The sequence below is a fragment of the Oncorhynchus keta genome, chromosome 23 (assembly GCF_023373465.1).
Source record: "Oncorhynchus keta strain PuntledgeMale-10-30-2019 chromosome 23, Oket_V2, whole genome shotgun sequence".
Classification (NCBI taxonomy): domain Eukaryota; kingdom Metazoa; phylum Chordata; class Actinopteri; order Salmoniformes; family Salmonidae; genus Oncorhynchus; species Oncorhynchus keta.
The window spans coordinates 10,482,581-10,505,216 of NC_068443.1; the positions used below are offsets into that span (position 1 = coordinate 10,482,581).

Below are 22,636 nucleotides of genomic sequence, written 5' to 3' on the forward strand. Positions count from 1 at the left end.
CTGATCTGTACTCGGCTGAATTAAACTCTACTGTACTGTGCTGTACTCGGCTGAATTAAACTCTACTGTACTGTGCTGTACTCGGCTGAATTAAACTCGACTGTACTGGACTGTACTCAGCTGAATTAAACTCTACTGTACTGATCTGTACTCGGCTGAATTAAACTCTACTGTACTGTGCTGTACTCGGCTGAATTAAACTCGACTGTACTGGACTGTACTCAGCTGAATTAAACTCTACTGTACTGGACTTGCTGTCCAAACTTGTGAAACAGAGATATCTGTTCAACATCTGGAAAATACAGTCAGGTCCATAAAAATGTGGGCATTGTTAAGTTATTATATTCATGTGATTATTAAGTTATTATTTTTAGGTGTCTACCACAGCATATAGGAGTTGAGATGAAACAATGAATATGTGCTGAAAGTGCACATTTTCAGCTTTAATTTTAGGGTTTTTACATCCAAATCGGGTGAACGGTGTAGGAATTACAGCACTTTTTATATGTGGTCCCTCTTTAAGTGACCAAAAGTAATTGGACAATTGGCTGTTCAGTTCCATGGCCGGGTGTGTTATTCCCTCATTAGTTTTGTTTACAAGTAAACAGATATAAGGTCTAGAGTTGATTTCAAGTGTGGCATTTGGAATCTGTTGCTGTTAACCCTCAATATGAAGTCCAAAGAGCTGTCACTGCCAGTGAAACAAGCCATCATTAGGCTGAACAATCAAAACAAACCCAAATCAACTATTTGGTACATTCTTAAAGAGAAAGAATGCACTGGTGAACTCCGGGACACCAAAAGGCCCGGAAGACCACAGAAAACAACTGTGCTGGATGACAGAATAATGATTCCCCTGGTGAAGAAAACCCCCTTCTCAACAGTTAACACGCCTACCTCCTGGAGGGTATCTGTGTCAAAGTCAACATTCAAGAAAAGACAGAGTAAATTCAGAGGGTTTACCACAAGACGGAAACATTGGTAAACCTCAAAAACAAGAAGACCAGATTAGAGTTTGCCAAACATCTATAGAAAGCCTGTACAGTTCCCGGAACAACATCCTATGGACAGATGAGACAAAGATAAACTTGTACCAGAATGATGGGAAGAGAAGAGTATGAAGAAGGAAAGGACCTGCTCATGAGCCGTAGCATACTGTACCACATTATACCACCTCTGTGAAGCATGGTGGAGGTAGTGTTATGGGGTGGGCATGAATGGCTTCCAATGGGCCTGGTTCCCTTGTATTTATTGATGATGTGACTGCTGACAAAAGCAGCAGGATGAATCCTGAAGTGTTTAGGGCTATATATTATCTGCTCAGCTTCAGCCAAATTCTTCAAAACTCATTGGATGGCGCTTCATAGTGCAGATGGACCTGAAGCATACCGCGAAAACAACCCAATTATTTTTTAAGGCAAAGAAGTGGAATCTTCTGCAATGGTCAAAGTCAATCATGCGACCTAAATCTAATTGAGCATGCATTTCACCTGCTTAAGACAAAATGCCCCAAGAACAAGCAGGAACTGAAGACAGCTGCAGTAAAGGCCTGGCAGAGCATCACCAGAGATGAAACCCAGCATTTGGTGATGTCTATGAGTTCCAGATGTCAGGCAGTCATTGACCGCAAAGGATTTGCAACCAAGTATTAAAACTCACAATTAAATGTATGGTTGTTGGTTTGTCCAATTACTTTTGAGTCCCTAAAATGGAGGGGTTATGTATAAAAATTGTTGTAATTCCTACATGGTTCATACAACATTTGTGACAAAACCCTTAAATTAAAGATGAAAGTCTACACTTAAAGCACATCTTGATTGTTTCCTTTCAAATCCATTGTGGCGGCGTACAGAGACAAAATGATGCAGTGTGTCACTGTCCAAATACTTATGGACCTGACTAGTTTTTCTAGGCGTCTTTTCAACTCATTTATTACTTTAGTAATGGGAATGGATTATGACCAGCAACCCCAACATCAATGTGACCCCCCACCCCTGCTCCCCGCCCAATGCTAATTAAAATGCTAGTTACCACATGGCTTGACCTATAATAAACTCTCACAAATAGGCTTGAAATAAAGCTCTCCCTTTCCTGTTTTCAATCATGTTTATATAATACTTCCATCATACAACAGTTTATTAAAGAAATAACAAGCTCTGAATATTTACTTTCAGCGATAAAGAAAGAGACAACCAACCCCCGTCTCCTCTATTTTGTCCTTCAGAAAGTAATGACAGCTCAAATCCCCCACGCCAACAGTCTGTGACGTGAACACTTTTGACATTGACCTTAATTGACCAAGCTGCTTTCTCTGATTCTATCATTTTCTGAATGGTTAGTTAACAGTGAGTGGGTTTACATGCAAACTGATCATTTGATATCAAACTGATTTGGGCAGATGGTCAGCTATGGCAGTAGTCAAGAGACCATAGAGAGTCAACAACATCTGGAATCCACATCTGTTGCTGGATGTCAAATGAACAGTACCACAGGAACTGGAGAAATGTTATCTAACTACTAATCTCCTTTAACCCAGAACTAAAATCTTGGTAATTTGGTCAATGCCTTATTATTTACCCAGTCTGTCCACAACAGATTATGTAACAACCTGCTTGTCTATCAACTGTCATTACAATGTAAACTAAAGGTAACGCGTTTTTCGAGTATAGTTTTGTCAAGAAATTGCTTTATTTTCATTACTCTCAATGCCACAATGTATATGCATTGAACATCCACTAGAGGGCAATTGTGTTTCAAAACAGGGTTTTCGACTGATGACGTAAGGCATTGACAAGTTGGGACAAAACATTGAAAATGGGTCAGAGACCAAAAGTGAGAAAGTAGCTCTCGAAGGATAACCTTCCTTGGCTAAATGGGATTGTGCAATATTGTAATGAAATTACGACATGATTCATTTAACTCCTCCCTTACTGTAGAGATTTGCTGCTGCCGCAGCATGTTTTTAACCGTTCTACCCACGTGCCCCATATCGGGTTACAACTGAAAAGCATACCTTTTGTTTACCACGTGGCTGAGAGTTATAAAGATCTTCACTGTTTAATGGAGCTTTACATTTATTTTAAAAATCAGGACAGTAGAATACAACACAACTATATGTCATTGACCAGTGTGTGATTGAAAATAATGTCAATTGTTGTTTGTTTTCCATTCAATTTATATTGTAAAAACTTTGTCAGCTTTCAGCATTAAGGAAAGTTACTAAAGTACGTCTGATTCGTACTACACTTGTCTCTCAACTCATAAATGACCCGATGAGTACTCATTAGGCCTATCGCACTATTGGGCAATAGTCTGTACTTTATTACACAATTGGTGTTGACAACAAAGTTTCCCGATTTTTTTTTGTGGAAAAAGTGTTAAACTTCAGGGAAATTTTGTTTGCAAACAAAGGCCAGCCACGCGGACGAAAGAGGTGCTTTGGGAAGTGCTGTTTTCTGATTGCACACCTCTAAGGCACAACCACTTCTTATGAAATACACTACCCATAAGCACCAATAACTCCAGCTGTCTGGGTCGGCATATTCTGAGGATGTGACCTATGTCTCGCTGTGATGTTTACACTTTGTTACAGTTCTTTGTCTCAGCCAGCATAACAAGTCAGGATGTCTGGGACATAGAGAAATACATATTTTTCTGTTTTTCTTTATGTGTAAAGAAACCTATTTTTATCATAACATTTTTGGACCAAGAATTTTCGGAACAACATTTTCTTCAACTTGTATTTTTATTTTTCCACGACTCCAAATAGCCGAGGCGGCTCACACGGAACATTTTGGATAAGGTAAAGTACTTTACAAAACATAGGAAGAAACATATCACGTGTATTTCAATACGCGTTTGTATTCAGTTGTGGCATTGGATGTTTGGTAAAGATACTGTATGCGTTAATTTGTTGCCCTAAGCTTAATTGCTCACTGTTCAAGGTTGCCGAGAATAAGTAATCGGTTTTTGGCTGATGGGACACAATTGGAAAGCATCTATAGCAGATATCACGAGTTAACTTTTTTTGGAGTTGTTATTGTACATGCGTTTTATGTAAAACATTTTCACAGTCATAATCCACGTATTGCTGCAAAATAATAATGTTCGATTCCATGCATAACATTGATTCTGTCAATTCTGATCTGAATTTAATCTGCTCAATTTTGGGGGGGAATTTGCTTGTTTATTGTGTGTAATTAATACAATTAAAATGATTTGGCTATATAAGAGATACCATACCTGTTACATGCGGAGTAAACTTCACACCTCCATGGAGTGGAGTTTAGTCCGCTAACTTTGTTGTGGTCTTTATATAGCCTATAGCTACACAGGTCATACGAAGGGAATGTTCCATGCTCTGCAAACCCTTGCTTTTGTGTTACCTAATTACGAGGAGGTGCTGCAGCTGTGGACTAGGATAACACACGCAAACAGTTGTGTGTTTTGTTCCGCTTGGCGTCTTGCGGTGGACCGCCAGGTTAAATATAGCCGGGATGAGAGTGACTACGTTCGTCAGATAGCTGGCCAGACCCGTGCGCTGCTGTTAATAACCGCCTTGATTTAGTAACGGCACGCACGTGACCTGAGTGAAGAGCGCGCGCTAGTGCCTCAAAGACACCATGAGCAAATGTCAACATCTATATCTTTATGTAAAAAAAACAAGCAGATACTCCTGGCAGAATGAGACAGAGTGAAGGAGTCGTTTTCCCGTCTAAATGAAATAGATGGTTTGAGATAGATGGCCTGGGGCTATACACCTGTGTGTGTGCGTGTGTAACAGTATAATTTTAAACCGTCCCCTCGCCCATACCCGGGCGCGAACCAGGGACCTTCTGCACACATCAACAACAGTCACCCACGAAGCATCATTACCCATCGCTCCACAAAAGCCACGGCCCTTGCAGAGCAAGGGGAACTACTACTTCAAACTCTCAGAGCAAGTGACGTAACCGATTGAAACGCTATTTAGCGCGCACCGCTAACTAAGCTAGCCGTTTCACATCCGTTACACGTGTTCGTGTAAAAAAGCTGAAGACAGCCTACTCAGACCTGTTTTTTGCTCCAAATTTGCCATTCTCTGGAAGTGAAAATAATGACTAAGGAGGAGTGACCCCGAGGCTCTTCTCCCAGAATTGACGGTAATCTGGTTTGGCATTAATCTGGTATGGCATGAATCTGGTTTAGCAGTCAGTCTGTTTCAAAGACTATGCCTCTAGGCACCCACAGTTAGAGGATCACTGTTGAAAAGACTATAGGCCCGGTTTCAACCGGTGTCGCAGATTGCTCACTGTTAAAGGCATGATGGGGTGATGATGGGGTGATGATGGGGTGATGATGGGGTGATGATGGGCTGATGATGGGGTGATGATGGGGTGATGATGGGCTGATGATGGGGTGATGATGGGGTGATGATGGGGTGATGATGGGGTGATGATGGGGTGATGATGGGCTGATGATGGGGTGATGATGGGGTGATGATGGGGTGATGATGGGCTGATGATGGGCTGATGATGGGGTGATGATGGGGTGATGATGGGCTGATGATGGGCTGATGATGGGGTGATGATGGGGTGATGATGGGGTGATGATGGGGTGATGATGGGGTGATGATGGGGTGATGATGGGGTGATGATGGGCTGATGATGGGGTGATGATGGGGTGATGATGGGGTGATGATGGGGTGATGATGGGGTGATGATGGGCTGATGATGGGGTGATGATGGGGTGATGATGGGCTGATGATGGGGTGATGATGGGCTGATGATGGGCTGATGATGGGGTGATGATGGGGTGATGATGGGCTGATGATGGGGTGATGATGGGGTGATGATGGGGTGATGATGGGCTGATGATGGGGTGATGATGGGGTGATGATGGGGTGATGATGGGGTGATGCTGGGGTGATGATGGGGTGATGATGGGCTGATGATGGGCTGATGATGGGGTGATGATGGGGTGATGATGGGGTGATGATGGGGTGATGATGGGGTGATGATGGGCTGATGATGGGGTGATGATGGGCTGATGATGGGGTGATGATGGGGTGATGATGGGGTGATGATGGGCTGATGATGGGGTGATGCCTATCTTTTCTTCACCCACGTACTGGGCAACGAGATGATTGATGTACCATTGCACAACAACCTTTCTAGCTCTATTGTCCTTGTGGTTGCTGGCCTTTTCAACTGTAGTACCATGTCCCAGTGAACATCTGCTTCAGTACAGAGACAGAGAAAAGGGTTAGTTTGTAGATATGTGCATATTTACCTGGTTAAATAAAGGTGAAATAAATCAAATAATAACAATTCAGACCCGGCTCGGGTCGGGCCATCATGGTAAATAAGAATATGTTCTTAACTGACTTGCCTAGTTAAATATATATATTTATATATATATATTTTTTAAATAACCAAATCAATCGGGGCCCCCTGGAGGTCAGGGCCTCTGGGTACAGTATTTTATTACTACAAGTTTAGATAGCTGGCTAGACTAACTACCAATGTAAGCGTTGTTAGCTGACGTGCTTACTGTCAGTGACTGACATAATGAGAAAAACTGCTGATGCACAACCACATTTTGAAATTGCACCCGGTGTGTTCTTCTATTCTTACTCTCAATAGTAAGTTGCGATCCCTGCTTGAGTTCTAAAAATAAATGAAATACAATTATGTTTTGGGGACTGGGGCCCCCTGGCGGCCGTGGGCTCTAAGCGACCGTTTATGTCGTTTATGCCTGGAACTGGCCCTGTGCGTATTGCTGGAACTGGCCCTGTGCGTATTGCTGGAGCTGGCCCTGTGCGTATTGCTGGAACTGGCCCTGTGCGTATTGCTGGAACTGGCCCTGTGCGTATTGCTGGAGCTGGCCCTGTGCGTATTGCTGGAGCTGGCCCTGTGCGTATTGCTGGAGCTGGCCCTGTGCGTATTGCTGGAGCTGGCCCTGTGCGTATTGCTGGAGCTGGCCCTGTGCGTATTGCTGGAGCTGGCCCTGTGCGTATTGCTGGAGCTGGCCCTGTGCGTATTGCTGGAGCTGGCCCTGTGCGTATTGCTGGAGCTGGCCCTGTGCGTATTGCTGGAGCTGGCCCTGTGCGTATTGCTGGAGCTGGCCCTGTGCGTATTGCTGGAACTGGCCCTGTGCGTATTGCTGGAGCTGGCCCTGTGCGTATTGCTGGAGCTGGCCCTGTGCGTATTGCTGGAGCTGGCCCTGTGCGTATTGCTGGAGCTGGCCCTGTGCGTATTGCTGGAGCTGGCCCTGTGCGTATTGCTGGAGCTGGCCCTGTGCGTATTGCTGGAGCTGGCCCTGTGCGTATTGCTGGAACTGGCCCTGTGCGTATTGCTGGAGCTGGCCCTGTGCGTATTGCTGGAGCTGGCCCTGTGCGTATTGCTGGAGCTGGCCCTGTGCGTATTGCTGGAACTGGCCCTGTGCGTATTGCTGGAGCTGGCCCTGTGCGTATTGCTGGAGCTGGCCCTGTGCGTATTGCTGGAGCTGGCCCTGTGCGTATTGCTGGAGCTGGCCCTGTGCGTATTGCTGGAGCTGGCCCTGTGCGTATTGCTGGAACTGGCCCTGTGCGTATTGCTGGAGCTGGCCCTGTGCGTATTGCTGGAGCTGGCCCTGTGCGTATTGCTGGAGCTGGCCCTGTGCGTATTGCTGGAGCTGGCCCTGTGCGTATTGCTGGAGCTGGCCCTGTGCGTATTGCTGGAGCTGGCCCTGTGCGTATTGCTGGAGCTGGCCCTGTGCGTATTGCTGGAGCTGGCCCTGTGCGTATGGCTGGAGTTTCTAAGCCTTCAAAACGACATTTTTTCCTCTACTGTGATGCAAGATACAGTGGCTCTACCCTGAAGACGCTGGAATTGTTAGTCCAACTAGTTTTCTCTCTGATTACGGAAAGCAGGCTGTTTCCCTTGTGACTTATGGCCATTGCCTCTGGAGTGTACTTGGTTTCTCCATTTCGTCACAGCAGCAGTGGTTCAAGTTCAGTAGTTAAGTTCAACTTCAAGTGACTTGTATAACTTGATTTATACTTATTTATAACAATTGTAAGTTTTGATCTAGAGCTACATAGGCTTATAACAGGTCTATAACACATGCACATTCAGATCTACTGTTCCTTAAGGTATAACACCACATATAAACTGATTTACACTTATATAGGGTTATAACATACATGTGACACATTAATCATCTGAAATAAATATACAGCATAACTAGACAGGGCAGCAGGGTAGCCTAGTTAGAGTGCTGGGCTAGTAACCGAAAGGTTGCAAGTTCGAATCCCCGAGCTGACAAGGTACAAATCTGTCATTCTGCCCCTGAACAAGGCAGTTAACCCACTGTTCCTAGGCCGTCATTGAAAATAAGATTTTTTTCTTAACTGACTTGCCTAGTTAAATAAAGGTTCAATAAAACTAAAATTAGTAAAGAGCTCATTTATTGCTTGGTCTACACCCATATCTACTGTACCACTTTCACCTTATTTCCTGTTGTCCCTCCAGGTATCCGGTCGATCTATGACCTTATTTCCTGTTGTCCCTCCAGGTATCTGGTCGTTCTAAGCTTATTTCCTGTTGTCCCTCCAGGTATCTGGTCGGTCTATGACCTTATTTCCTGTTGTCCCTCCAGGTATCCGGTCGATCTATGACCTTATTTCCTGTTGTCCCTCCAGGTATCTGGTCGTTCTAAGCTTATTTCCTGTTGTCCCTCCAGGTATCTGGTCGTTCTAAGCTTATTTCCTGTTGTCCCTCCAGGTATCCGGTCGATCTATGACCTTATTTCCTGTTGTCCCTCCAGGTATCCGGTCGGTCTATGACCTTATTTCCTGTTGTCCCTCCAGGTATCCGGTCGATCTATGACCTTATTTCCTGTTGTCCCTCCAGGTATCCGGTCGATCTATGACCTTATTTCCTGTTGTCCCTCCAGGTATCTGGTCGTTCTAAGCTTATTTCCTGTTGTCCCTCCAGGTATCTGGTCGGTCTATGACCTTATTTCCTGTTGTCCCTCCAGGTATCCGGTCGGTCTATGACCTTATTTCCTGTTGTCCCTCAAGGTATCCGGTTGGTCTATAACCTTATTTCCTGTTGTCCCTCCAGGTATCTGGTCGTTCTAAGCTTATTTCCTGTTGTCCCTCCAGGTATCTGGTCGTTGTAAGCTTATTTCCTGTTGTCCCTCCAGGTATCCGGTTGGTCTATAACCTTATTTCCTGTTGTCCCTCCAGGTATCCAGTCGGTCTATAACCTTATTTCCTGTTGTCCCTCCAGGTATCCGGTCGGTCTATGACCTTATTTCCTGTTGTCCCTCCAGGTATCCGGTCGGTCTATGACCTTATTTCCTGTTGTCCCTCCAGGTATCCGGTTGGTCTATAACCTTATTCCCTGTTTTCCTCCCAGTTATCCGGTCGGTCTATAACCTTATTTCCTGTTGTCCCTCCAGGTATCCAGTCGGTCTATAACCTTATTTCCTGTTGTCCCTCCAGGTATTCGGTCGGTCTATAACCTTATTTCCTGTTGTCCCTCCAGGTATCCGGTCGGTCTATAACCTTATTTCCTGTTGTCCCTCCAGGTATCTGGTCGGTCTATAACCTTATTTCCTGTTGTCCCTCCAGGTATCTGGTTGGTCTATAATCTTATTTCCTGTTGTCCCTCCAGGTATCCGGTTGGTCTATAACCTTATTTCCTGTTGTCCCTCCAGGTATCCGGTCGGTCTATGACCTTATTTCCTGTTGTCCCTCCAGGTATCCGGTCGGCTATGACCTTATTTCCTGTTGTCCCTCCAGGTATCCAGTCGGTCTATAACCTTATTTCCTGTTGTCCCTCCAGGTATCCGGTCGGTCTATGACCTTATTTCCTGTTGTCCTCCAGGTATCCTCGGTCTATAACCTTATTTCCTGTTGTCCCTCCAGGTATCTGGTTGGTCTATAACCTTATTTCCTGTTGTCCCTCCAGGTATCTGGTCGGTCTATAACCTTATTTCCTGTTGTCCCCCAGGTATCCGGTCGGTCTATAACCTTATTTCCTGTTGTCCCTCCAGTTATCCGGTCGGTCTATAACCTTATTTCCTGTTGTCCCTCCAGTTATCCGGTCGGTCTATAACCTTATTTCCTGTTGTCCCTCCAGGTATCCGGTTGGTCTATAACCTTATTTCCTGTTGTCCCTCCAGGTATCTGGTCGTTCTAAGCTTATTTCCTGTTGTCCCTCCAGGTATCTGGTCGTTCAGCTTATTTCCTGTTGTCCCTCCAGGTATCCGGTTGGTCTATAACCTTATTTCCTGTTGTCCCTCCAGGTATCCAGTCGGTCTATAACCTTATTTCCTGTTGTCCCTCCAGGTATCCGGTCGGTCTATGACCTTATTTCCTGTTGTCCCTCCAGGTATCCGGTCGGTCTATGACCTTATTTCCTGTTGTCCCTCCAGGTATCCGGTTGGTCTATAACCTTATTTCCTGTTGTCCCTCCAGGTATCCGGTCGGTCTATGACCTTATTTCCTGTTGTCCCTCCAGGTATCCGGTCGGTCTATAACCTTATTTCCTGTTGTCCCTCCAGTTATCCGGTCGGTCTATAACCTTATTTCCTGTTGTCCCTCCAGGTATCCAGTCGGTCTATAACCTTATTTCCTGTTGTCCCTCCAGGTATCCGGTCGGTCTATAACCTTATTTCCTGTTGTCCCTCCAGGTATCTGGTCTTTCTAAGCTTATTTCCTGTTGTCCCTCCAGGTATCCGGTCGGTCTATAACCTTATTTCCTGTTGTCCCTCCAGGTATCCGGTCGGTCTATAACCTTATTTCCTGTTGTCCCTCCAGGTATCCGGTCGGTCTATAACCTTATTTCCTGTTGTCCCTCCAGGTATCTGGTCGGTCTATAACCTTATTTCCTGTTGTCCCTCCAGGTATCCGGTTGGTCTATAACCTTATTTCCTGTTGTCCCTCCAGGTATCTGGTCGTTCTAAGCTTATTTCCTGTTGTCCCTCCAGGTATCCGGTTGGTCTATAACCTTATTTCCTGTTGTCCCTCCAGGTATCTGGTCGGTCTATGACCTTATTTCCTGTTGTCCCTCCAGGTATCCGGTCGGTCTATGACCTTATTTCCTGTTGTCCCTCCAGGTATCCAGTCGGTCTATAACCTTATTTCCTGTTGTCCCTCCAGGTATCCGGTCGGTCTATGACCTTATTTCCTGTTGTCCCTCCAGGTATCCGGTCGGTCTATAACCTTATTCCCTGTTGTCCCTCCAGTTATCCGGTCGGTCTATAACCTTATTTCCTGTTGTCCCTCCAGTTATCCGGTCGGTCTATAACCTTATTTCCTGTTGTCCCTCCAGGTATCCGGTTGGTCTATAACCTTATTTCCTGTTGTCCCTCCAGGTATCTGGTCGTTCTAAGCTTATTTCCTGTTGTCCCTCCAGGTATCCGGTCGGTCTATAACCTTATTTCCTGTTGTCCCTCCAGGTATCTGGTTGGTCTATAACCTTATTTCCTGTTGTCCCTCCAGGTATCTGGTCGTTCTAAGCTTATTTCCTGTTGTCCCTCCAGGTATCCGGTCGGTCTATAACCTTATTTCCTGTTGTCCCTCCAGGTATCTGGTCGTTCTAAGCTTATTTCCTGTTGTCCCCCCAGGTATCCGGTCGGTCTATAACCTTATTCCCTGTTGTCCCTCCAGGTATCAGGTCAGTTTAACCTCATTTCCTGTTTTCCCTCCAGGTATCTGGTCGGTCTATAGGGCAGCAGCCATGGTGTTGATCCTGGGCAGACGGCTCAACAGGGAGGACTCTGGGACCAGGGACTCCCCCGCCGTCAAACGAAAGGTGCTCACTAAACCCACTCATTATATCACAACTCCGAGTTGTTACTAGTCTTGACAAGTGTTTTGAAGGGCAATGTGTGTCAATTATTTCTCTAGTGGCAAATAAAAACATACTAAAATCACATTTTTCCAAGAAGCATAACAAACGGGGACATGGCCAATACCCCCTCTTCCAGTTTATAAACCAGTGCAGGGTTATCACTTTTGACTGTAGATTAAAAGTTACAGAGTAGGCCTTTAAAAGTCAATTAAACTCATTATTTTCATCCCTCCAAGGTGTTCGAAGTGGACTCCAAAACCCTGACCGGTAATGAAGTTCTGGAGTTCTCCTCCGGCTCCTCCCACTCGGAGGCCATCTTGCAGGTGTTCAACGAGTTCCGCGACAGCCGCCTCTTCACCGACGTGGTCATCAGCGTGCAGGGCCGCGAGTTCCCCTGCCACCGTGCTGTACTCTCTGCCTGCTCCTCCTACTTCCGTGCCATGTTCTGCAATGACCACCGCGAGTCACGTGAGATGCTGGTGGAGATCAACGGCATCCTGGCCGAGGCCATGGACTCCTTCCTCAACTACGTCTACACGGGCCGCGCCAAGATCACCACCGACAACGTGCAGTTCCTCTTCGAGACCTCCAGCCTCTTCCAGATCTCCACGCTCCGCGACGCCTGTGCCAAGTTCCTCGAAGACCAGCTTGACCCTTGCAATTGCTTGGGCATCCAACGCTTTGCCGACGCCCACGCTCTGAAACAGCTAGCCAGCCGCTGCCGCTCGTACGCCCTGGCCAACTTCCCCGACGTGGCCCAACACGAGGAGTTCCTGGACCTGAGGAGAGACGAGCTGGAGGAGTACATCTGCAGTGACGAACTGGCCATCGGGAAGGAGGAGGTGGTGTTTGAGTCGGTGATGCGCTGGGTGTACCACAGTGTGGAGCCCCGGAGGCCCGTGCTTAAGGACCTGCTGCACCACGTCCGCCTGCCCCTGCTGCACCCCAACTACTTTGTCCAGACAGTGGAAGGAGACCAGATCATCCAAACGGCGCCAGAGTGCTACCAGCTCCTCCACGAGGCCCGGCGGTACCACGTACTGGGCAACGAAATGATGTCCCCCAGGACCCGCCCACGCAGGTACTGTGCAGGGGATGCTGGGAGGTGTAGTCCAGAGACTTGGTCAGTCAATTAAATTCAATAGAACTGCATTGTCCCTCAAGGGGAATTGTATTTGGCACAGCTTTATGGATAGAACAATTCAACACATCTAGGTAAGGCAGAATTCACCTCCTGCCTTCAAAGAATCCTTTATTTATTATAAGGCCCTGAAGGAACTAGGGCCCTCTCAGATATGAGGAAGTGTTGTGACTGAATACGGTACAGTTCCTTCTTCCCTGCCAGTCAACTGGCAGACACATTATATGTCATCTCTAATTCCTCTTGGCTCGTCACTGATCTTTCACAATCATTTTATGGGGATTAACTGTAATTCTAAAAAGGATAAGAATGTCTGTTTGTGAACAAAAACCACTGCCACTTTGCTCTCGGCTCAAGTAAAGAACCACCCACCTTTGCCTCTGTGAGGAGAAAGATGAGACAGAAAGACAGACAGAGAGTGATGGAGAGAGAGAGAGAGAGAAAGACAGACAGAGAGAGATGGAGAGAGAGAGAAAGACAGAGAGGTATGGAGAGAGAGAGAGAGAGAGAAAGACAGACAGAGAGGGATGGATGGAGAGAGAGAGAAAGACAGACAGAGAGGGATGGAGAGAGAGAGAAAGACAGATAGAGAGGGATGGAGAGAGAGACAGACAGAGGGGGATGGAGAGAGAGAGAAAGACAGAGAGGGATGGAGAGATACAAAGACAGACAGACAGAGGGGATGGAGAGAGAGACAGACAGAGAGGGATGGAGAGATACAAAGACAGACAGACAGAGAGTGATGGAGAGAGAGACAGACAGAGGGGGTGGAGAGAGAGAGAGAAAGACAGACAGAGGGGGATGGAGAGAGAGAGAAAGACAGACAGAGAGGGATGGAGAGAGAGAGAAAGACAGAGAGGGATGGAGAGATACAAAGACAGACAGACAGAGAGTGATGGAGAGAGAGACAGACAGAGGAGGATGGAGAGAGAGAAAGACAGACAGAGGGGGATGAGAGAGAGAGAAAGACAGACAGAGAGGGATGGAGAGAGAGAGAAAGACAGAGAGGGATGGAGAGATACAAAGACAGACAGACAGAGAGGGATGGAGAGAGAGACAGACAGAGGGGGATGGAGAGAGAGAAAGACAGACAGACAGGGGGATGGAGAGAGACAGACAGACAGAGAGGGATGGAGAGAGAGAGAAAGACAGACAGACAGAGAGGGATGGAGAGAGAGAGAAAGACAGACAGACAGACAGAGAGGGATGGAGAGATACAAGAGACAGACAGAGGAGGATGGAGAGAGAGAGAAAGACAGACAGAGGGGGATGGAGAGAGAGAGAAAGACAGACAGAGGGGGATGGAGAGAGAGAGAAAGACAGACAGAGAGGGATGGAGAGATACAAAGACAGACAGACAGAGAGAGAGTGATGGAGAGAGAGACAGACAGAGGGGGATGGAGAGAGAGAGAAAGACAGACAGACAGAGAGGGATGGAGAGAGAGAGAAAGACAGACAGACAGAGAGGGATGGAGAGAGAGAAAGAAAGACAGACAGAGAGGGATGGAGAGAGAGAGAAAGACAGACAGACAGAGAGGGATGGAGAGAGAGAGAAAGACAGACAGACAGAGAGGGATGGAGAGAGAGAGAAAGACAGACAGACAGAGAGGGATGGAGAGAGAGAGAAAGACAGACAGACAGAGAGGGATGGAGAGAGAGAGAAAGACAGACAGACAGAGAGGGATGGAGAGAGAAAGACAGACAGACAGAGGGGGATGGAGAGAGAAAGACAGACAGACAGACAGATGACTGAAAGATCAAAGGACAAGTGTCAGACCCAGTACTCCACTGTTTTCTCTTCCACAGTAGATGGTTTTGAGTTACAACATGAATGTGTGCCTGCTGTGTTATTGTGCAGACAGACCCTTCATTGAGGGAAGGTTTGTTTAATAATCCTGTTTTGTAATGAAATTGTGTCATGAGGTAGAAGAGCTTGTCCATACACATTCTAGTTTTCTGCCAGAATAACTGCCATGTTACAAGACTTTGTCGCCTGAAACATTCGTACCATTCGGTCTAGTTTTAAAAGCAGTAGTGAAGCAGCGAGTCACATACAGCCGTGTTTGTGTCCATAAGGAATTATTTGAAGGATGTTTGTTTGTGTAAGATATACACAGGTCCATGTGAGTGATGAGTTCATCCACAGAGAATTTTCTGTATGATGTCTTTATGTATTCTGTGTTACATGTTAGAGTATGTATGATGTCTTTATGTATTCTGTGTTACATGTTAGAGTATGTATGATGTCTTTATGTATTCTGTGTTACATGTTAGAGTATGTATGATGTCTTTATGTATTCTGTGTTACATGTTAGAGTATGTATGATGTCTTTATGTATTCTGTGTTACATGTTAGAGTATGTATGTGTCTTTATGTATTCTGTGTTACATGTTAGAGTATGTATGTGTCTTTATGTATTCTGTGTTACATGTTAAAGTATGTATGATGTCTTTATGTATTCTGTGTTACATGTTAGAGTATGTATGTGTCTTTATGTATTCTGTGTTACATGTTAAAGTATGTATGATGTCTTTATGTATTCTGTGTTACATGTTAGAGTATGTATGATGTCTTTATGTATTCTGTGTTACATGTTAGAGTATGTATGTGTCTTTATGTATTCTGTGTTACATGTTAGAGTATGTATGATGTCTTTATGTATTCTGTGTTACATGTTAGAGTATGTATGATGTCTTTATGTATTCTGTGTTACATGTTAGAGTATGTATGATGTCTTTATGTATTCTGTGTTACATGTTAGAGTATGTATGATGTCTTTATGTATTCTGTGTTACATGTTAGAGTATGTATGTGTCTTTATGTATTCTGTGTTACATGTTAGAGTATGTATGTGTCTTTATGTATTCTGTGTTACATGTTAGAGTATGTATGATGTCTTTATGTATTCTGTGTTACATGTTAGAGTATGTATGATGTCTTTATGTATTCTGTGTTACATGTTAGAGTATGTATGTGTCTTTATGTATTCTGTGTTACATGTTAGAGTATGTATGATGTCTTTATGTATTCTGTGTTACATGTTAGAGTATGTATGATGTCTTTATGTATTCTGTGTTACATGTTAGAGTATGTATGATGTCTTTATGTATTCTGTGTTACATGTTAGAGTATGTGTGATGTCTTTATGTATTCTGTGTTACATGTTAGAGTATGTGTGATGTCTTTATGTATTCTGTGTTACATGTTAGAGTATGTATGATGTCTTTATGTATTCTGTGTTACATGTTAGAGTATGTATGTGTCTTTATGTATTCTGTGTTATGAGTGTTGAGTGTAAGTGTTAGCAGATAAGTGTTAGCAGATAAGTTTAAGTCTTTATAGCCACATTAGACACATCTGCTATTTTAGACATCACTGGTTTCAACAGAGCTTTTCTGGTTTCAACAGAGCTTTTCTGGTTTCAACAGAGCTTTTCTGGTTTCAACAGAGCTTTTCTGGTTTCAACAGAGCTTTTCTGGTTTCAACAGAGCTTTTCTGGTTTCAACAGTGCTTTTCTGGTTTCAACAGAGCTTTTCTGGTTTCAACAGAGCTTTTCTGGTTTCAACAGAGCTTTTCTGGTTTCAACAGAGCTTTTCTGGTTTCAACAGTGCTTTTCTGGTTTCAACAGAGCTTTTCTGGTTTCAACAGAGCTTTTCTGGTTTCAACAGAGCTTTTCTGGTTTCAACAGAGCTTTTCTGGTTTCAACAGTGCTTTTCTCCGGTCACTGGTTTCAACAGGGCTTTTCTCCAGTCACTGGTTTCAACAGGGCTTTTCTCCGGTCACTGGTTTCAACAGGGCTTTTCTCCAGTCACTGGTTTCAACAGAGCTTTTCTCCGGTCTGTGGAGTCGTCTGGGTTAAGTATTATTTGACGCTAGGTGCCAGTTAGCTAGCAGGGAGGTGTCTCTCTAGAGTGCTGTGTCAGTATCTGTCTGTCTGTCTGTCTGTCTGTCTGTCTGTCTGTCTGTCTGTCTGTCTGTCTGCCTATCTGTCTGTCTGTCTGCCTATCTGTCTGTCTGCCTATCTGTCTGTCTGCCTGTCTGCCTGCCTGCCTGTCTGCCTGAATTGTGAATCCCCCCCAACCGAAGGAGTTCACGTCATAGCCCTGGCATGCACTTTTCAAACAGTGAGGCAGATAGGGCACCACCATTTACTGAGGTCATTGATATTCAGTGGCCTTTAGTAAGTTATTTCTGTTCTTAAGAACATGCATTTTGAGTATTTTGCCAGGTAGATAAGTACAATAAGTACAGTGGAGCTGTGTTGTCTGTGTTCTTCTGTAGTAGATCTGTGTTGTCTATATTCCTCTGTAGTAGTGCTGTGTTGTCTATATTCCTCTGTAGTAGAGCTGTGTTGTCTATGTTCCTCTGTAGTAGTGCTGTGTTGTCTGTGTTCCTCTGTAGTAGTGCTGTGTTGTCTATATTCCTCTGTAGTAGAGCTGTGTTGTCTATGTTCCTCTGTAGTAGTGCTGTGTTGTCCGTGTTCCTCTGTAGTGGTGCTGTGTTGTCTATGTTCCTCTGTAGTAGAGCTGTGTTGTCTGTGTTCCTCTGTAGTAGAGCTGTGTTGTCTATGTTCCTCTGTAGTAGAGCTGTGTTGTCTGTGTTCCTCTGTAGTAGAGCTGTGTTGTCTATGTTCCTCTGTAGTGGTGCTGTGTTGTCTGTGTTCCTCTGTAGTGGTGCTGTGTTGTCTATGTTCCTCTGTAGTAGAGCTGTGTTGTCTATGTTCCTCTGTAGTAGTGCTGTGTTGTCTGTGTTCCTCTGTAGTAGAGCTGTGTTGTCTATGTTCCTCTGTAGTAGGGCTGTGTTGTCTGTGTTCCTCTGTAGTGGTGCTGTGTTGTCTATGTTCCTCTGTAGTAGAGCTGTGTTGTCTATGTTCCTCTGTAGTAGTGTTGTGTTGTCTGTGTTCCTCTGTAGTAGTGCTGTGTTGTCTATGTTCCTCTGTAGTAGAGCTGTGTTGTCTATGTTCCTCTGTAGTAGTGCTGTGTTGTCTGTGTTCCTCTGTAGTAGAGCTGTGTTGTCTATGGTAGTAGTGCTGTGTTGTCTGTGTTCCTCTGTAGTAGTGCTGTGTTGTCTATGTTCCTCTGTAGTAGAGCTGTGTTGTCTGTGTTCCTCTGTAGTAGTGCTGTGTTGTCTATGTTCCTCTGTAGTAGAGCTGTGTTGTCTGTGTTCCTCTGTAGTAGTGTTGTGTTGTCTGTGTTCCTCTGTAGTAGTGCTGTGTTGTCTATGTTCCTCTGTAGTAGAGCTGTGTTGTCTGTGTTCCTCTGTAGTAGTGCTGTGTTGTCTATGTTCCTCTGTAGTAGAGCTGTGTTGTCTGTGTTCCTCTGTAGTAGTGCTGTGTTGTCTATGTTCCTCTGTAGTAGAGCTGTGTTGTCTGTGTTCCTCTGTAGTAGTGCTGTGTTGTCTATGTTCCTCTGTAGTAGTGTTGTGTTGTCTGTGTTCCTCTGTAGTAGTGCTGTGTTGTCTATGTTCCTCTGTAGTAGAGCTGTGTTGTCTGTGTTCCTCTGTAGTAGTGCTGTGTTGTCTATGTTCCTCTGTAGTAGAGCTGTGTTGTCTGTGTTCCTCTGTAGTAGTGTTGTGTTGTCTGTGTTCCTCTGTAGTAGTGCTGTGTTGTCTATGTTCCTCTGTAGTAGAGCTGTGTTGTCTATATTCCTCTGTAGTGGGGCTGTGTTGTCTGTGTTCCTCTGTAGTAGAGCTGTGTTGTCTATGTTCCTCTGTAGTGGTGCTGTGTTGTCTGTGTTCCTCTGTAGTGGTGCTGTGTTGTCTATGTTCCTCTGTAGTGGGGCTGTGTTGTCTGTGTTCCTCTGTAGTAGAGCTGTGTTGTCTATGTTCCTCTGTAGTAGAGCTGTGTTGTCTGTGTTCCTCTGTAGTAGTGCTGTGTTGTCTATATTCCTCTGTAGTGGTGCTGTGTTGTCTGTGTTCCTCTGTAGTGGGGCTGTGTTGTCTATATTCCTCTGTAGTGGTGCTGTGTTGTCTGTGTTCCTCTGTAGTGGTGCTGTGTTGTCTATGTTCCTCTGTAGTGGGGCTGTGTTGTCTATGTTCCTCTGTAGTAGAGCTGTGTTGTCTGTGTTCCTCTGTAGTAGTGCTGTGTTGTCTATATTCCTCTGTAGTGGTGCTGTGTTGTCTGTGTTCCTCTGTAGTGGGGCTGTGTTGTCTATATTCCTCTGTAGTGGTGCTGTGTTGTCTGTGTTCCTCTGTAGTGGTGCTGTGTTGTCTATGTTCCTCTGTAGTGGGGCTGTGTTGTCTATGTTCCTCTGTAGTGGGGCTGTGTTGTCTATGTTCCTCTGTAGTGGTGCTGTGTTGTCTATGTTCCTCTGTAGTAGTGCTGTGTTGTCTATGTTCCTCTGTAGTGGTGCTGTGTTGTCTATGTTCCTCTGTAGTGGTGCTGTGTTGTCTATATTCCTCTGTAGTAGAGCTGTGTTGTCTGTGTTCCTCTGTAGTAGTGCTGTGTTGTCTATGTTCCTCTGTAGTGGGGCTGTGTTGTCTATGTTCCTCTGTAGTAGTGCTGTGTTGTCTATGTTCCTCTGTAGTGGTGCTGTGTTGTCTGTGTTCCTCTGTAGTGGTGCTGTGTTGTCTGTGTTCCTCTGTAGTGGTGCTGTGTTGTCTATATTCCTCTGTAGTAGTGCTGTGTTGTCTATGTTCCTCTGTAGTAGAGCTGTGTTGTCTGTGTTCCTCTGTAGTGGTGCTGTGTTGTCTATGTTCCTCTGTAGTAGAGCTGTGTTGTCTATGTTCCTCTGTAGTGGTGCTGTGTTGTCTATGTTCCTCTGTAGTGGAGCTGTGTTGTCTATATTCCTCTGTAGTAGTGCTGTGTTGTCTATGTTCCTCTGTAGTGGTGCTGTGTTGTCTATATTCCTCTGTAGTGGTGCTGTGTTGTCTATATTCCTCTGTAGTGGTGCTGTGTTGTCTATGTTCCTCTGTAGTAGAGCTGTGTTGTCTATATTCCTCTGTAGTGGTGCTGTGTTGTCTATGTTCCTCTGTAGTGGTGCTGTGTTGTCTATATTCCTCTGTAGTAGTGCTGTGTTGTCTATGTTCCTCTGTAGTGGTGCTGTGTTGTCTATATTCCTCTGTAGTGGTGCTGTGTTGTCTATGTTCCTCTGTAGTGGTGCTGTGTTGTCTATATTCCTCTGTAGTGGTGCTGTGTTGTCTATATTCCTCTGTAGTGGTGCTGTGTTGTCTATGTTCCTCTGTAGTAGAGCTGTTTTGTCTATATTCCTCTGTAGTGGTGCTGTGTTGTCTGTGTTCCTCTGTAGTGGTGCTGTGTTGTCTATATTCCTCTGTAGTGGTGCTGTGTTGTCTGTGTTCCTCTGTAGTAGTGCTGTTTTGTCTATATTCCTCTGTAGTGGTGCTGTGTTGTCTGTGTTCCTCTGTAGTAGTGCTGTGTTGTCTATGTTCCTCTGTAGTGGTGCTGTGTTATGTAATGTTCCTCTGGAATAGTGCTGTGTTGTGTAATGTTGCTCTGTGTAGTCTTTCTGTTCTATCTTATTCCTCCACAGCGACTAGTGATCTGTTTATTTTGATGAGTTTTGTTACTGTACTGTTGGTTTATTACTGTCCTCTCTCGCTTCCCCCCCCCATCTCCCTCTCTCCACCTTCCTCCATCCATCTATCTGCAGGTCGACTGGCTACTCAGAGGTGATTGTGGTGGTGGGGGGCTGTGAGAGGGTGGGAGGGTTCAACCTGCCTTACACAGAGTGTTACGACCCTGTGACAGGAGAGTGGAAGGCCCTGGCCAAGCTCCCAGAGTTCACCAAGTCAGAGTACGCCGTCTGTGCCCTGCGTAACGACATCCTGGTCTCAGGTGAGCTCCTCGTCTGTTCGCTGACAGTCTGCCTTCCTAAACAACAATTAGTAGTCATGGAATATGTCATCATGAAAGAGATCAGAAAATACCAGGAAGTATACATGGGAACCATCTGCTTCAATTGGTTAATTGTAGTAACATCCTTCCCTTGTGTTATCTGCTGAATGACCAGAGATAGCTAGAAGGATTGGATAGGGCTCTACCTATCACTAGCACCTATCCTTCCAGTCCAGATGGCCAGGAATCGCTGATCTGACCAGGAAAAAGGAGAAACTCAGTCATTCAAGAAAGGAGACCTGCTAAGGGACTGATTATTGTACAGCCTATTGAGACACAGCTGTAGAGTACTCAGCTATGTCTTCCCTCTCTGTGGAGTGAAGAACAGGAACTGATGTCATGTTTGCCATGTCTGTTTTTTTTTCTTTTATAAGAGGAAAATGTGAGAGCAACATCTGGAGAGAATCTGCAGGCGCAGTGCCCAGGGAGGCCCTTATTGGCCAGCTCACTCATTCCATCTCTTCCCATTGGCCAAGAGTCAGGGTCACACGGTTCTTTGTGCTTTATGGCATTCGAGGATAAAATTGCTCAAAAACACTGATCTATAGTCAGTCTGAGTCTTACCCTCTAATGGTTGAGGTTAGGGTTTACGGAAGGTAAGCTGTTCCTAGATCTGTGCCAATGGGGAACTTCTACACAGGGCCTTTATAGCCTTTTGACCAGGCTGGTTAGTACTGGGAGAAGTGTGCTGACCAAGTGTGGCGCAGACTGCCCTTTTTAAAGCCTCACTGGGTCCAAGTTTAACAGGGCAGCAGTAGGATAATGTCATCTACAGTCCCTGACTGCATGGGTTCCAATGTAATGCCATACCTCAGGCTTTCCCTGTAAGTTCACAGTCTGGTCTAGAGGGAAAGAGTTCAGTGTTTATATCTTGTGCTCTACATGTCCTCAAGTGTGCGCTATCAATCTACCCACAAGGCATGCCTGGAAATGTCAACATAATGTCCCCCTCTCTCCCTCCCTCCCTCTCCTCTCCCTCTCTCTTTCAGTTATTCATTCCTCCTCTTATTATTTATGACCCTCTAGCTCTCCCTCTCCTTCTTTCTCTCCTTCCTTCTCTTGCTCTCTCTCCCTCTCTCTCTCCTCCCCTATCTCTCTCCCTCTCTCTCTCCTTCCCTCTTTCTCTCTCTCTCCTCCCTCTCTCTCTCTCTCTCTCTCTCTCTCTCTCTCTCTCTCTCTCTCTCTCTCTCTCTCTCTCTCTCTCTCTCTCTCTCTCTCTCTCTCTCTCTCTCTCTCTCTCCCTCTCTCTCTCTCTCTCTCTCTCTCTCTCCCTCTCTCTCTCCTTCCCTCTCTCTCTCTCCCTCTCTCTCTCCTCCCCTATCTCTCTCCCTCTCTCTCTCCTTCCCTCTTTCTCTCTCTCTCTCTCTCTCTCTCTCTCTCTCTCTCTCTCTCTCTCTCTCTCTCTCTCTCTCTCCCTCTCTCTCTCCTTCCCTCTCTCTCTCTCCCTCTCTCTACCACCCTCTATTTTCTTCCTTCTGTGGCTCTCACACACATACTCTGGTGGGTGTCCATCAGTACAGCTGCAGTAAAGCCCAGTTTGTCTGAACCGTGACTGTGACCATGACCCTAAACATGATTCTGGATGGGACAAGTGACTGCATACTTCAGCTCACAACACTCACTGTCTATGACCACAATATGACCTAACGGTTCACCTCTCCACTCACCGTTGTGGGAATCCTAATCTTGACCACATTAACCAACCCAACGAAAAGTCATTTCACTGGATTCTAACAAATCCAGGAATTCCAGAAGACACCATTGGTTGTATTTGACAGTAGTTGGAATGTTCAGAATAACTCAAAGATCAAATGTAA

General features: G+C 45.4%; 1 protein-coding gene across 1 annotated transcript in view; it reads left to right on the top strand.

The window, feature by feature from the left end:
• The first annotated feature begins 3,526 nt into the window (after positions 1–3,526).
• Positions 3,527–22,636, top strand: part of klhl24a (kelch-like family member 24a) — a 64,560-nt gene continuing 45,450 nt past the window's right edge. Inside the window, exons 1-4 of the mRNA XM_035799385.2 lie at positions 3,527–3,802; positions 11,683–11,786; positions 12,062–12,906; positions 20,575–20,759. Of these exons, the coding sequence (XP_035655278.2) occupies positions 11,712–11,786; positions 12,062–12,906; positions 20,575–20,759 (1,105 nt within the window). The 5' untranslated portion in view covers positions 3,527–3,802; positions 11,683–11,711. The remainder of the gene's footprint in view (positions 3,803–11,682; positions 11,787–12,061; positions 12,907–20,574; positions 20,760–22,636) is intronic.